A 15,529-nucleotide genomic window follows, 5' to 3' on the forward strand; every position below is an offset into this window, starting at 1 on the left:
AGGTGCTGAAGCGGGGTGTATGATTGGCAGCCTAGTCTGATCTGTGATGGATATTTGATATTATAATGTTTATACTGGTATATACAGTGTGGTAGTCTTTTCAACATTTTATTGAGCAAAAGCTGTGCGCGTTAAGGAAATAGAGGCCTGTCTCTAATAAGCAGCAGTTGTGTTCATTGATTTAGAGTAAATAAATGCCCAGGCTATTAATTGAAGTTTCACATGTACTCATTTAATTACAGTAAAGGTATTTAAAAGATTGGACTCAAAAATCATTATCTGAAAGGGCTGAGGGAAGATCATAGATAGCATACATGTTTACTTTCTCAGGACTTGTTGAGTTGCAGGTATGATACGCTTTTGCTGATGAGACTTGATATTTGATGATGTTTGGAATCATCCCATTTTCTTGCATCATATGTTAATTTGTAGATTTTAAAAGATCAAGATATAGACCTAAGCAGGGCTCTACAGTGTGACCATTTTGGTCACATATGCTCCTAAACATTATGCTGTGCGCTCCAAAAAATGTATTAAAAATAACACAAAATAATATATTTACAGTATATACATGAAAAAGTATTTGCCCCTTTCAAAATGTTTATACTGAATGTTATCAGATCTTCAACCTATACCTAATATTAGATAAAGGGAACCTGAGTGAACAAATAACACAACAATTACATACTGAATTCATTTATTTCATAAAGTTATGCAACACCCCTGTCATGACTGGGGTATTGGTCAGCTTACCATGGATCACAGGCCTACAGAGACATCTCTCACTCCCGCAGAGGGGGAGAGGGATTGATTGGGGTGGGGTGGGGTGGGGGGGGGGTTTATGACACCTCACGGACATTGTAAATCTTAAGGCAGCAGACGAATCCTTTGTCCTCTCAGTGTGGAGGATTGGAATGTATGGTGGGCCTATTGAGAATCTACCTCAGAACGGTAACATGCAATAAATGGACTTTGGGACATTATATTTCATCAGCTAAAATGGTGGTTACAATGATAGATGGAATATGAAAATGAGTGACGTTTATGTTATTAAAAGTTAAATGACGATGTTATAACGAAAACATTGTAACTTGAAGAGTTTTCATAATATGTACATGTTTACATGCTGTGCGTTGTGTAGAAAATATCCAGATCAAAAATAATGTTTTTGTAACAATGATCTATGATTTTAGTTGTCTACCGAGATCATAGTACATGGTGATAACTTGCCTCATATCTAGATACGCCCAGAGAACTTACCATAAAGACGGAAACGCCCCTTTGTGACCCGGGGGTATAAAACATGTCAGTTAAGAATTTACATATCAGACTAAAACGGACCACAGCTGCAGCATGATCTAAGATAGTCACAAACGCAACACGAGTAAGAGGACAAAGATACTCTTAACAATCAAGGCTACGATTGAGCACTAGATCTACGAAGGTGAATTCAAGAAGGACCAACCAGCTATTCTCTTCAAATCATCGGCTGTCTACCTGCCCTCCTACCCATACTGGTAGCGTCAACACGGTTGATTAGCCTCCTCAGAAGTCCACTCTCACAGAACGAGTGCAAGGGAACGGACCAATAAGAGAAAGGACACTGACATTGTGTGGAAAATCAGACACTTGCACCCGATAATGAAGGAGACCTCCATCGAAGGAACAGGCCTCGTCGAACTGCCCAGTAAGCGGAACGCGGTCCACGAAGAGATACTCAACGGAGACCTTCAACAAGTAATTACATCATTATAATTCTGACCCATAAGAGCGGCAGTTCGGGGCAAGGTGTTAGGGCTAAACTAAGTATAGTTTACAAATGTATCCAATTGTGCCTCTCTCGCTCTCAACACGTGTCATATTGTGTTGGTCTGCTAGGGACCTGTTTCATTGCATGACGTTCTAATCAATAGCCAGGACTGTTTATATCTCATATTATGATTTAGCTTGTTAGTAATTGTTAGAAAAAGTAATTGTCCCCTTACACTCAATAACTGGTTGTGCCACCTTTTAGCTGCAGTGACTCCAACCAAACACAGGAGGTAGCCTAGTGGTTAGAGCATTGGGCCAGTAACCGAAAGGTTGCTGGATCGAATCCCCGAGCTGGCAAGGTAGAAATCTGTCGTTGAGCCCCTGAACAAGGTAGGCTGTCACTGTAAATAAGAATTTGTTCTTAATTGACTTGCCTGGTTAAATACAATTTTTTTTTCAATCCTGTAGTTGTTGATCAGTGTCGCTGTGGAGGAATTTTGGCCCAGTCTTCCATGCAGAATTGCTGTAACTCAGCGACATTTGTGGGTTTTCAAGCATGAACTGCGCAAGTCCTGCCACAAAATCTTAATTGGGATTAGGTCTGGACTTTGACTAGGCCATTCCAAAACTTCAAATTTGTTGCTTTTTAGCTATTTTCATATACACTTGATCGTGTGTTTTGGATAATTTGTCTTGCTGCGCTTCTGCTTACAGACATGGCCTGGCATTCTCCTGTAGAATTCTCTGATACAGAGCAGAATTCATGGTTCCTTCTATTAAGGCAAGTCGTCCAGGTCCTGAGGCAGCAAAGCATCCCCAAACCATCACACTACCACCACCATGCTTGACCGTTGGTATGAGGTTCTTACAAGATCTGATAACATTCACTATCAAAAATATGTGAAAATCAGAAAGCGGGCAAATACTTTTTCACTGCACATATACATTATTTATTTATATTTTTTATATTGTGTATTGGTGTCACGGGCCGTTCCAAAATCACTCTCTAACGTTTTGTTTGCACCTTGTTCAGTCATGTTACCTCATTAGCTAGTTTTGGTTACTTTACCAGTATATCCAAACATTTGGGGGCACGAAAAGAAAAGGGATAGCTTCTTCAGAAGGTCAATTATATATTGCATGTAATCGCTGTGAAACTTCAAACTTAAAGAGACAGTGTAAAATGTTAAATGTAATGTATCAATAGGTGGTACTTTTACACACTGTAGAAACCTAATATTCCACAAATGACTTTAATTTCAATTACCTTTTTTAGTTTAGTTTTTAGCGCACAACCTGTGCTTCAAAAGTAGCTAGAATTCATATAGGCTGTCTCTTAATCAATTAAAACAATGATCTATTCTGGTACTTCTACATTTTATATTGTGCTCCTAACTTTTTCTTTTACGGTAAATTGGGAGCACCAGTGCTACCAATGAATTCGTTTTTATTTAGAGCCCTGGGACTATGTCAGCATGCTTAGTTTATTGAATGAGTGCAGGATGTTTATTTCATTCAATGTTGTTTCTTAATTGATTTCTCTCATGCAAGAGAGTCAAGTTACTTGATTTACCTTGAACAGGAAAAAGGGAGAGAAAGTACCTATACTTTGTGTTTGTGTATTAAGCTTTGGGTATCTGAGGTAATGGTAACAACTGTGCCTTGAAAAGAGGAAGTCCCTATCAAGTGGTGGGGGGGTAAAGATCTTGTGCTACAATTACTGTCCCAACCTCTTATCTGGTGTTCCCTGGCTTTGTACATTTTCCAATGCGTCATAGTATGCTGACGCTTACCATGAAAACATGACTACACACTGATCAACTTCCAAATATGTAGGCCTATCAGGGGAACTCAGACTAAATGTTGTCCAGGCATACAATCAGGATAATAGAACATTACAGTTTCCTTATACACAGTTGTCACGGTGCACTGACTTGATCCACGTAGTCATCCTTTCAGTGTATTGTCAGGAAAGATTAATTTCCTGCCTCTTAAGGGGGATTATGGGTGTGTATCCCAAATTGCACCCCATTTGTACCCCAGTCCACTACTTTAGACCAGGATATGGTCCATACGGCTCTGGTCAAAAGTAGTGCACTATATAGGGAATGGGTTTCCATGCAAAAGGACCTGACTTCCCAGCTGGCAAAACTGGCCATAAGTTTTCAAGTCAGGATTAAGACCTCGTTGCTAATGCTCGGGCACACCAATGACCAATAATCAAGCTTTATTTATACAGCACATTTCAGACATTGAATGCAACACAATATTATTTTCAGGAGAAAAAAAAGTCATAAAAAAACGATGAAAATAAAAGCAGAAATATTTACTACGCAACAAACCATAAGAAAATGACACAAACTGAACAACTCAAAACACCCTAAGGAAAAGCAAAGCAAAAAAAAATGTTTTATGATCTCTTTTAAATATGTCTACAGTTTCAGCCCCCCTCAGGTTCTCTGGCAGGCTATCCCAAAGGCTGGGGGCATAATAACTAAAGGCTGCCTCTTGGTTCTAGGCTTTGGGATAGTTAAAAGGCAAGTGCCAGAGAACCTGAGGGACCTACTGGGTACATCACTTAAAAGCATGTCCGACATCAATCGTGGATTGATTTAAAAACCAATAGAATAATCATAAAATGAATTCTAGAACTCACAGGCAGCCAGTGCAGAGACCTTTTAAAACTGATGTAATGTGAGCTCTCCGTCTGGTCTTGGTCAGTATCTGTGCTGCAGCATTCTGTATGTTTTGCAGTTAACCAATGACTTTCATTGGTAGACCAGACAGGAGAGCATTACAGTAGTCATGCCTGCTTGTAGTAAAAGCATGGATCAGTCTCTCTGTATCAGCCTGAGAGAGAAACGGCCACACCTTGGCAATGATCCACTGGTGGTAAAAAGCTATTTTGGTCACATTCCTAATGTGTGATTTGAAATTTACTTCATAATCTAAGATGACACCAAGGTTTTTTTTCTTTATTGCCCGTGAATGAAAATGTGCAGCTAGATTCTCTCTCTGTGCTTTGGCACCGACAATAAGTTCCTCGGTCTTGTCTTGATTTAGCTGGAGGAAGTTGTGAGCCATCCAATTATTGAAATCACTAATACAATCTAATAATTTATCCGTAGATCTAAAATCCTCTGGTGACACAGAAATGTGAAGTTGTGTATCGTCTGCATAGCAGTGAATATCAATGCTGTGCTTTCTGATAACTCTGCCAAGGGATAACATAAACTGAACAGTACCGGACCCAAAATTAAACCTTGTTGAACGCCACATGATATGTATGCTATCCAATCGTCTCAGATCTACAGGAGCAGCTACTGGCTAGGGAGAAGGGGTCAAGGGTTGATTTGGAATTCAGAACACCTAATTTCTTCCTGCATTTGCTCAGGAAACACCCCAGACAAGGAGTCAAATGTAAATTATGTAGATTTAGATTTTTTCCCACTTAGCGAAGAAACAATTGCATGCTTAGTCAGTATAGTGTTTGGTGTGTGCATGGCTGAATGCAAAGGCGCTTGCTAAGTAGCTGTCTGAACACATTGTGCTCACATAACCTGCCAGTGGAGCTGTCAACACTGCTGTGCTGCTGACTCAGCTGTTTGACTGATTCTCTGGCCCAAAGTTTTATAGTGAGGAGAACAGGACCTCATCCTTTAACTTTGAGAAGTCCGCATGATGTGAAAAACAGGAAGACAGAAAAGGGAGAAAGAAAGAGAAATATGGTGGTGGAATGTAACGATAAAGGGTATTTTGAGTTAGAGCCCCTCCACTGCTGTCTTGACAAAGTGCTCTTTGTGTATCTTTCATAGTTAAGTCTTTGAATCTTTCCAACTGTACACTCTCCTTCTTTCCCCTTTCTGCTCTCTCTCTCTCTCTCCACGCCCCAACATTTCTCCCTAAAAAAAAAAAACTTGTGACCCTGGGTCATCCACAAACCCGGTGTTCCGATGAAGACCTGAGTTGTCAGTTTGAGAATCGAGAGGGCAGGTGATTGATGGGACGTCCCTGGCTGATGAAGCTGTCAGCTGTGTGTATCCTGCAGTTCTTCTGCACGGTGATATACTGTAGTATATAACGGTCAACTCCCCGCATGGTGCTAAAGGACCAGTGCTAGCTGTCCTTGACCAGCAACTCTCATGAATAATCCGCTGCTGGGCTAGCCTAATGGGTGTGTGTGTGTGTGTGTGTGTGTGTGTGTGTGTGTGTGTGTGTGTGTGTGTGTGTGTGTGTGTGTGTGTGTGTGTGTGTGTGTGTGTGTGTGTGTGTGTGCGTGCGCACACTGATGTTTGTCTAATAGAGCCAGGGGGGTTTCTTTTCTACCTAGGGTTTTGACACGGTGTATATTCTGTTCATGCAATGATTGGTTATACAAACAGATCTGCCACAGTATAGGGTAGCATGTAATTTCATCAGTGCTATTATCAGTTACAGCTGGGTCCAGCAGGCAGAACTGGATAACCTCTGAAATGACCTAAGTCATGGTAAAAGTTGAATGTTTCTTGTTTTTTTACTCAGACACACCACAGCAAAATATGACAAATTTGCATGATGTTTCAATGACGTCTCGGCCATGAAAATAAGACGTCTTTACCTGGTTGGGATTTGACATCTCTACCAGCAGAAAGCCAGTTTACACAACCATGCCAAATGTTGCCCACTGCAGAGTTTGCTTGCCTTCCATCTCTACTGTGCGTGTCTGCATAGAGTGTGTTCGCCTGTAATGCTTTTTGAAACATCTGTCATAAATGTCCCATTCCTAGTTCTGGGATATTGGGTCTCACCTTCATCTCGATGGCTCCATAACTCTGAAGGTGTAATTTGCATTCAGTCAGCCCAGAGAGCTCCCTCCCACCCTGGTTCATGCTTTGCTTCTCCCTGCAGGAAGACTGTGAAGACGCCCAAGGCCCCGAGGACTCTGATCACACCCAATGGACGGGTGATGAATGTCAATGAACCCAAGTACGTATGTGGGGAATGGCAGGGGGATACAGTACACACACACCCACACTGTGGTTTTCTCTCTCACACGCACGCACAGATGCATTAACACACAAAGGGCTCTATTTTCGGCTGGCGTTAATTCCTGGATCCGCAGTTGCTTTTCCCAACAGAAGGCGCCTCACTGCTTGTGTTGAAAGAGAGAAAAAATATAGTTTGAACGAAAACATGGGGGTTTGGCTCAGCCATAGCCGCTGGGCTGGCCTTGGGGAAAGGTGTGTCTTTGCACTAAATCCCACCCACTTAAATGACCTTTATTGTGCCTCGCTCTGGGAGCCAGTGGAGTGAGAGGAAGCCTCTCTAGCTGCTACTACTGCAACCAAAGTCAAACACAGCAGACATAGCCAACACGCACTGACAAGTGACAGTCATAAATAAATGGTTCTCCTGTTCAGGTCAGTGTTGACATTGTTGCCTTTATAATCAAGTTAGCAGAGTTGTGGACTCGAGTCACATGAGTTGGACTTGAGTCTGACTCAAGTCACACATTTGATGACTTGAGACTTGGCTTGATAGAAAATAAAATCACTTGAGACTTAACTTGGACTTGGAGCCTCGGCACTCGACTTTGACTTGAAACTGATGACTTGAAATTATCTGGCCATGTGTTGTCTCAAATTTTGTAGCATAGAGTCTGTGGATTATTCTCCACGCAGCCAGAGACAGTAGCCGCAACATCGCCCTTGCAAAAAAAAATTGCAACAGATTGGCTAGTGAAACACACACTCAGCCCTTTGATTGGACCAGCAAACTGTCAAACAACACAGGTCGGGTGAGCTAGCAAACAGATTGCTGATTTGCTGTGTACGACAAATGTAAAATTGTAGTGAGAGAGGATTCCCGTAATAAATAAATATGTAACTCCAAAAATTGTTTGCGGATCAAGAATATTAACTGTTTACTTTGCAAGCTCTCCAGCAATGGGGCATCAAGCAACAATTACTAGCCTACTGGTCTTTTGGTATGTCAAAATTGCTTGAAATTGATAATTTACAAAGTATATGAAGTTAGCATTTGGAATTTGTTGTTAAAATGTATTATTACTGTGCGCTCTCCAAACTCCCACCAGTGGAGAGCACTTTGTTCTCTTGTTGAAATGCTTGCTCTTGCTTTCTTTCACACGTTTAAATGCATATGTGGTAAATCTATATTCCTTCTACTCCTACAATAATTGCTAACATTTCAACATTCCATCCCCGTAACGTTTATTGCAACACTTAAACATTTCGGTTTCATGTTTGATACGATACATTTTCATTTAGCCAACCATTTCTTACCCTCTGAGTGGGCGCAAGTGCTTATATGTACTTGTTTGAGGTCCTGTTAGACCGATTTGGTTTCTCAAGGGAAGACTGTGCAGTCTGGCCCGCTACCTGTCTCCTTTCAAATAGGACAAGTTAAAGGCTGATGCAGAGGCTATTTCTTTTGGGCTATTGCCTGTATATATTTGGATGATATGGTGCTTTCACCATTGGATCACCAAGATCTGTAAATAAATGTACACTCTGAGCATGTCAACCTGCCTTGCCTTTTGCTGATTTCCTGCCCTTACAGACTGCTACAAGGTCCCTATGTTACAATCAAAATGTGTTGTAGACAAAATAATGAAAGGGGCTGTCTGGTATCCTCAATAAATAGACAGATCTGTAGTTGAACAAGTCATTGCATGTACAGTGTATTCGGAAAGTATTCAGACCACTTCCCTCTTTCCACATTTTGTTACGTTAGTCTTATTCTAAAATTGATTAAAATATATCTTCATCAATCTACGCACAATACTCCATAATGACAAAGCGAAAACAGATTTAGACATTTTTGCTAATTTATCAAAAATAAAAAACAGATGCCTTATTTACATAAGTATTCAGACCCTTTGCTATAAGACTCGAAATTGTATATATATATATATATATATATATGTATATATATATATATATATATGTGTGTATATATATATATATATATATATATATATATATATATATATATATATATATATATATATATATAAACAAATTATCATCCAGTAGGCTTTGATTCAATTTCCAATATCCTCGCCCACGTGGAAATTATGTAAGAGTAATGTACAGTATATGCGTATGTGATGATCCGACAGCATTCTGTCCCCTATCAACACTTTTTAAACTTTTGGCGCCAGAGAGAATGACATAAGAAAGTAATCAAGACGACTAACTTGATTAAGCATCCGCCATGTATATCTCACTAGGTCAGGGAATTTAAGCCTGCATATATCCACTAATTCCAATATTCCATGACATTCATGATTTTCTTATGTGCCTGAGGGTGATAGTTTGTAGTGTGATTCACTTACGGCCCATAGAGGTGTGTAAACCATATTAAATTCCTCCCACTATAATAATAGAGTTTAGTGTTGCTTGTAGAGTTGATGAAATCTTATATATATTTTCAAAGAAGCTTGGATCATAACAATAACATATTTAAAATAATCCATCTACCTTGATGATCTGTTTGGACAATTTGCACATTTGGATAAAAATTAATGTTATTAATATCCCCCCTTATTGAATTTCTTTGCCCATGGGAGTAATATATTTCAAGTCCTTTTCCCACAAAATTCTCATTTTCTTTATGGGCGCGTATTTGTTAGCAATACCACTAAAAATATCAAAAAAGAAGGTCCAAGCCCATGCACTGTATATGTATACATACATTGTACAGTGACTTGCGAAAGTATTCACCCCCTTGGCATTTTTCCTATTTTGTTGCCTTAAACCGGGAATTAAAATGGATTTTTTTGGGGGGGGTTTGTATAATTTGATTTACACAACATGCCTACCACTTTGAAGATTAAATATATTTTTTATTGTGAGACAAGGAAGAAATAAGACAAAAAAAACAAACTATAAGCTTGGCACATCTAGCCGCTGGTAGTTTTCCCCCATTCTTCAAGGCAAAACTGCTCCAGCTCCCTCAAGTTGGATGGGTTCCACTGGTGTACAGCAATCTTTAAGTCCTACCACAGATTCTCAATTGGATTGAGGTCTGGGCTTTGACTAGGCCATTCCAAGACATTTAAATGTTTCCCCATAAACATCTCAAGTGTTGCTTTAGCAGTATGCTTAGGATCGTTGTCTTGCTGGAAGGTGAACCTCCGTCCCAGTCTCAAATCTCTGGAAGACTGAAACAAGTTTCCCTCAAGAATTTCCCTGTATTGAGCGCCTTCCATCATTCCTTCAATTCTGACCAGTTTCCCAGTCCCTGCCAATGAAAAACATCTCCACAGCATGATGCTGCCACCAACATGGGGATGGTGTTCTCGGGGTGATGAGAGGTGCTGGGTTTCTTCCATATGTTTGGGGAGTCTCCCACATGCCTTTTGGCGAACACTTTTTAAGCAATGGCTTTTTTTTCTGGCCACTCTTCTGTAAAGCCCAGCTCTGTGCAGTGTACGGCTTAAAGTGGTTCAATGGACAGATACTCCAGTCTCCACTGTGGAGCTTTGCAGCTCCTTCAGGGTTATCGTTGGTCTCTTTGTTGCCTCTCTGATTAATGTCCTTGCCTGATCCGTAAGTTTTGGTGGGTGGCCCTCTCTTGGCAGGTTTGTTATGGTGCTAAATTCTTTCCATCTTTTAATAATGAATTTGATGGTGCTCTGTGGGATGTTCAAAGTTTCGGATATTTTTTTATAACCCAACCCTGATCTGTACTTCTCCGCAACTTTGTCCCTGATCTGTTTAGAGAGCTCCTTGGTCTTCAGGGTGCCGCTTGCTTGGTGATGCCCCTTGCTTAGTGGTGTTGCAGACTCTGGGGCCTTTCAGAACAGGTGTATGTCCATTACATGAAATCCAAATAAAAATCCATTTAAATTACAGGTTGTAATGCAACAAAATAGGAAAAAACGCAAAGAGGGATGAATACTTTTGCAAGTATGTATGTTGTATGATTCCCAATTGTATGCCAATTGGGAATCATGGGGATGATTAGGGCTGCGATTCAATTTGATTGCAGGTTATCGGAATTACATATTTAAAAGGCAATATTTCCCCCTTCGTGAAGATCGCATTTACGGTAAATGCTGCATATGTCTGCTCAATCAGAAATTGCCTTTATAAACTGCAATGCTTATAACCCGCGATCGGATTGAATCCTGCCCTACATGATTGAATGGGGCCAGGCTGGGAATTTGTCCAGGACACTGGAGTTAACGTAAGAGCAGGGGTGTTAACAGGACACAGGGGTTAACACCTCTGCTCTTTTTAACATCCCATCCAAAAGACGGCACCCCATGCATGGCAATGGCCCCTTCACTGCCCTGGGGATTGGGATCTCATTAGACCAGTGACTGGAGTATTGGGATCTCCATTGACCGTGACTAAGCAGGACTAACTACAGCCTACCACTATTGTACAGACCAAGGCCATCGATGAAGGCAGGTTATCGTCCGCTCTGTATTCCACCTCGCACATTGGACCCTAGTCTCAACCTCTGTCACCCCAAGGGGACACTGTAATGGTGTTTGTGACCATAATAGGCATTAAGGACAAAGGAGCATTCTGTCCAGTGTGCTCTGTAATATAATGTAATTGACTCTGGCTCATGAGAGCAGCGCCACCCCAAAAAATGTAAACATACCCCGTCAGTAGATCCATCATGTTCAAAAAAAGGGTCACAGGTCTACCCTCCTCAGTTTCCTTACACTATACCTTATAAAATCTCATAAAATGCATTGTGTTTTTATTTGAGTACCTCGATTGCATTGTGTAACTCTTGACTACCTCTGACGGGGAACTGCTTGGTCATTAAACAGTAAAAAACTGCTGGTTGGCGGTGATTGGTACATTAGCTCGGCCGTCGTTCTTGATCATTTGGGCCGTCTGTCTCACAGAACGCGCTGGTGGCTTCCATTAGCTTTGAGTGTATCTAGGTGGATGGGTGTGGCGGATGGGGGAATGCAAGAGGTCAAGGTACTAAAACATAGCTGATTTTATTTCTAATTTGTCTTTTTACATTTAGCTATGGTATGATGTTGTGAGATGGGTAGTGTAGTTTATGGTGATGTGGGTGGTAGATCCATGTATATTATTCAGATCCATGTATATTATTTACTCAGTTTATTAGGTACGCCACCCTGTTCACAAAAATGGTTTGCTCCTACAGACAGTGAGTCACGTGGCCGTGGCTTGCCAAATAAAGCAGGCAGACAGGCATTGAGGCATTCAGTTACTGTTTGATTGAACGTTAGAATGGGCAAAACGAGCGTGGTATGATCGTCGGTACCAGGCTCGCCGGTTCCAGTATCTCAGAACGGCCAGCCTCCTGGGCTTTTCACGCACGACAGTGTCTAGGGTTTACCAAGAATTGTGCGTCAAACAAAAAACATCCAGTCAGCGGCAGTCCTGTGGGCGATAACTGCTCGTTGATGAGAGGTCGAAGGAGAATGGCAAGCTAACGGGTGAGCCACAAACAGGCAAATAACATCACAGTACAACAGTGGTGTGCAGAACGGCATCTCGGAACACACAACTCCTCGGTCCTTGTCACAGATGGGCTATTGCCGCAAACAACCACACCGGGTTCCTCTCCTATCAGCTAAAACCCCCTTCCTACCTGATGTCAATGGTACAGGCTGGTGGCGGTGTAATGGTATAGGGAAAGTTTTCCTGCAACACCAATTGAGCAACGTTTCCATGCCCCAAAGAATTCAGGCTGTTCTGGAGGCAAAGGGGGGCCCAACCCAGTACTAGATGGGTGTACCTAATAAACTGGCCGCTGCGTGTATGTCTCTGGTCTTAACACTTAATCACAATCTGTGTGGGTGCACCTACACCTGGCATCTTTAACATTTTGGAAGGGGAGGGGTTTATTTGACCCATAGACTTGGAGGCATTCAGAGGGGAAGGTTTGTGGACTTTGGTCTGCTGCCAAAGAGGATCCGCCTTGGTTCCGCCACTCACACTAGGCCAAACATCTCAACCTCTCCCCCTAAAACCAAATTGAAAGCTGCTCGGAGACCAGCACTCAGGCGAGATTTGGTTTTAGGTTGCTGAGATAAGGATATACCAAGTTATTCAAGATTTGTAAATGTTTCCTTACTGGACCAGAGTGCTCTGGAGTTTGTATATGTACTTGAGTTGACCTGAGTCTTCATGATGAGTGATATGAGTTCCACACTGATGGGTCAGTAGCATGTACTGTAACACTTGGTCTAAGCATTGAGACCAATGCAGATCAGATAACATGGTGTAGTGGCATTTGTTTCAAAGAGATGTTTGTGACTTGGCCCACACAAGAGTCACTTTGGTAAGTTATACATCAATGGTCTATCTAATAACAATATGATCCGTAGGCTGGATTTCAATCTCACAGAAGATGGGGACAATAACACCATTGTCTTGGATCTGGAAGTCTACAGGTTGGTATAATTGTTTAAAACAAAACATGAACATTTCTCATGTCCAAATAGACTTACCTTATATACAGTATCCCCGTGTCAAAATGGAATTCCTTTTGTATGCAGGCATATGGACACTTCCCTGATGGATGTTGATGTTCAACCAACGTACGCCCGAGTGACTGTCAAAGGAAAGGTACTCCCTCACATGTTGGATATTGTATGTTGCAAACTCTGAGTTGTAATCAGCTAGTTAACTTCTGTTTATCATGAAGATATGTTTTTAGGAGAACGGAATTCTGCTGTCCTTTCATATTTCATTGTTGTACAGGCGTAAGGCACACTCACATGACTCGTGCAAGAACGACTTTGTGCAGGGCCAGCCATTGTATTTCAACGGAGTGAGAGCGAACCCAGCAAGCACTGTGGCTTGCATAAATCAAGTGAAAGGGCCTATAGAAAGGATTTGAGATGGGGAGACCGTTGAGAGGGATGAATGGTGAAGAGGTGAACTGGGGGATTGAACATTGGTCTCCACGAGCAATATGTGTCCTGAAGGTGGCAGCACTACTGCTAGACCGACCTGTGGCCCATCTAACATGACTATTGATACACTTTTCAAATGCCAAATTTAGGTCACAGATAAGGATTTAGTATCGTAGTTCAATTGACCTTAATACTTTCTAAAATGCTCCTTTCTTCCTCACCAATCTGTGTATGTCAAGGCTATTCCTCTTTTATTTTCTTTGCTGCTATAACATAGGCTGTTGTTCTTCAGTTGCCGTTCCACAGACTCTGTGATGCTTAGCGCATCGTCATGTCATATGTTTACATATTAGCGGGAGCACGCGGAAATATGCAGGGAAGAATTCGCACTTTTTACAAAGAGTGTTGATGGGCGCCTACGATTCCAACAGCTAGTCCTCCTACACGCTGCATTGGGTAACAGTGGGAAAGTCGCCAGGCAGACTGCAGGCAGCCGTTCCAGTGCTGCAATTACACTCTGAGTTATGGCAGCCTGGCAGTATTTTTCGCAGGCGGTGCATTTGTGAGATGCAACAGGCTTTTTTCCCTCACTCTCTTAGTTTTAGAAGTGTCAAAACAAGTCTGAAATCCCTCCAGTGTCATTCTGGTCTCTCGTTACCTCATGCTTGTACAACACAATCACACTAAATCACAAATGCGTGATTAGTTAATTCAGCAAAATGTAATTCATCAAAATGTTAAACATGCCACTAAAATGATGATGAAAGGAACTGCAATCAATGCGTTCAGAAGATATTGGATCTCCAAACATTTGTTAAACTACAGTCGGTAGGGTCATTCCACCCAAAAACCTTTGATTTCATCTAATTAATATTCTATCAGAAAGAGCAGATGTTTTACTTCATAATAAATGTTTTGTGCAACAATTGGTAATTGAATGCAAGCATCACAAAAAATGTGAAATTCTTAAACATTTCTAGCCTGTCTATTTATTTATGGGTAACAGGGTTGACATGTTATGCTTGACAGTTTTTCACCACAAAACACCATAAAATGTCCAAAAAGAGTAGAACCAGCTCACCTGCTTTTACTCTATGATTTGACTATTAGATGTTAAATCTTTCTTTCAAATGTAAATTTTTTTATTTTTACAATTTAATAGTTTCACCATATTAATAACGAGAGTTCAGTTCATGTAACAGGATTGACCCTAAAATGAGGGACAGATGTAAATGAATCACATTAAATAAATACTAATCTTCAGAAATAAATTGATCAATTCAACAAAATAACTAGGGCTTTACAATGATGGTGAAACTTGGAAATATGTTGGGATTAAGTGGGTTGAAATCTTCCTAGAAGTCATAGAGGGTGCACGGACGGACGTGTCAAAATGCTGAATTTGGCACTTTATCAAGCCTTTATTCATATAAAAAATCGGATTTATTGAATTGTCCATGAAGTCTCTATATTAAAGGGCACTTTATTTAATATAACAGGCTTTTAATATTCAATATTGGTGTACAATTTCTACTTAAAATATCAAAGGGACGCAAAAGGCACTCATTTCGTATGACCCAGTATCTGATAGTCTCTGTTAGAGCACTGCAAACTCTGGTGCAGTGAGGTCTTAAAGATTCTGATTGTAAACAAATGGGTCGGTTTTGGCAAATGTAAATGCCACTGAGTTATTTGAATATTGTGGTAACCGCCACCAAAACAGCCACAGTGTAACTCAGTGGCAGTTACATTTGCCACAAACTACCCTCCTTTTTAAATTTTACGTGCCTCACTGTGGGCGGAAATAGAGATTAAGTTGTGCACCTTTAAGAGGAAAGTAAGTTATGGCACCTCAGCGTGAGGTGATTTTCTGCCTATGAACTCTACGTTTTTAGAAACATCATCCATCCAACG

General features: G+C 41.0%; 1 protein-coding gene across 3 annotated transcripts in view; it reads left to right on the top strand.

Moving 5' to 3' along the window:
• dnaaf11 (dynein axonemal assembly factor 11) overlaps positions 1 to 15,529 on the top strand; it is a 100,103-nt gene that overhangs the window by 22,484 nt on the left and 62,090 nt on the right. For all 3 annotated transcript variants that reach the window (XM_014139094.3, XM_014139098.2, XM_014139095.3), the window contains exons 7-9: positions 6,640 to 6,717; positions 13,085 to 13,150; positions 13,256 to 13,325. In XM_014139094.3, the coding sequence (XP_013994569.3) occupies positions 6,640 to 6,717; positions 13,085 to 13,150; positions 13,256 to 13,325 (214 nt within the window). The remainder of the gene's footprint in view (positions 1 to 6,639; positions 6,718 to 13,084; positions 13,151 to 13,255; positions 13,326 to 15,529) is intronic.

The sequence above is a fragment of the Salmo salar genome, chromosome 14 (genome assembly GCF_965601325.2).
Source record: "Salmo salar chromosome 14, fSalSal1, whole genome shotgun sequence".
NCBI classification, from domain to species: domain Eukaryota; kingdom Metazoa; phylum Chordata; class Actinopteri; order Salmoniformes; family Salmonidae; genus Salmo; species Salmo salar.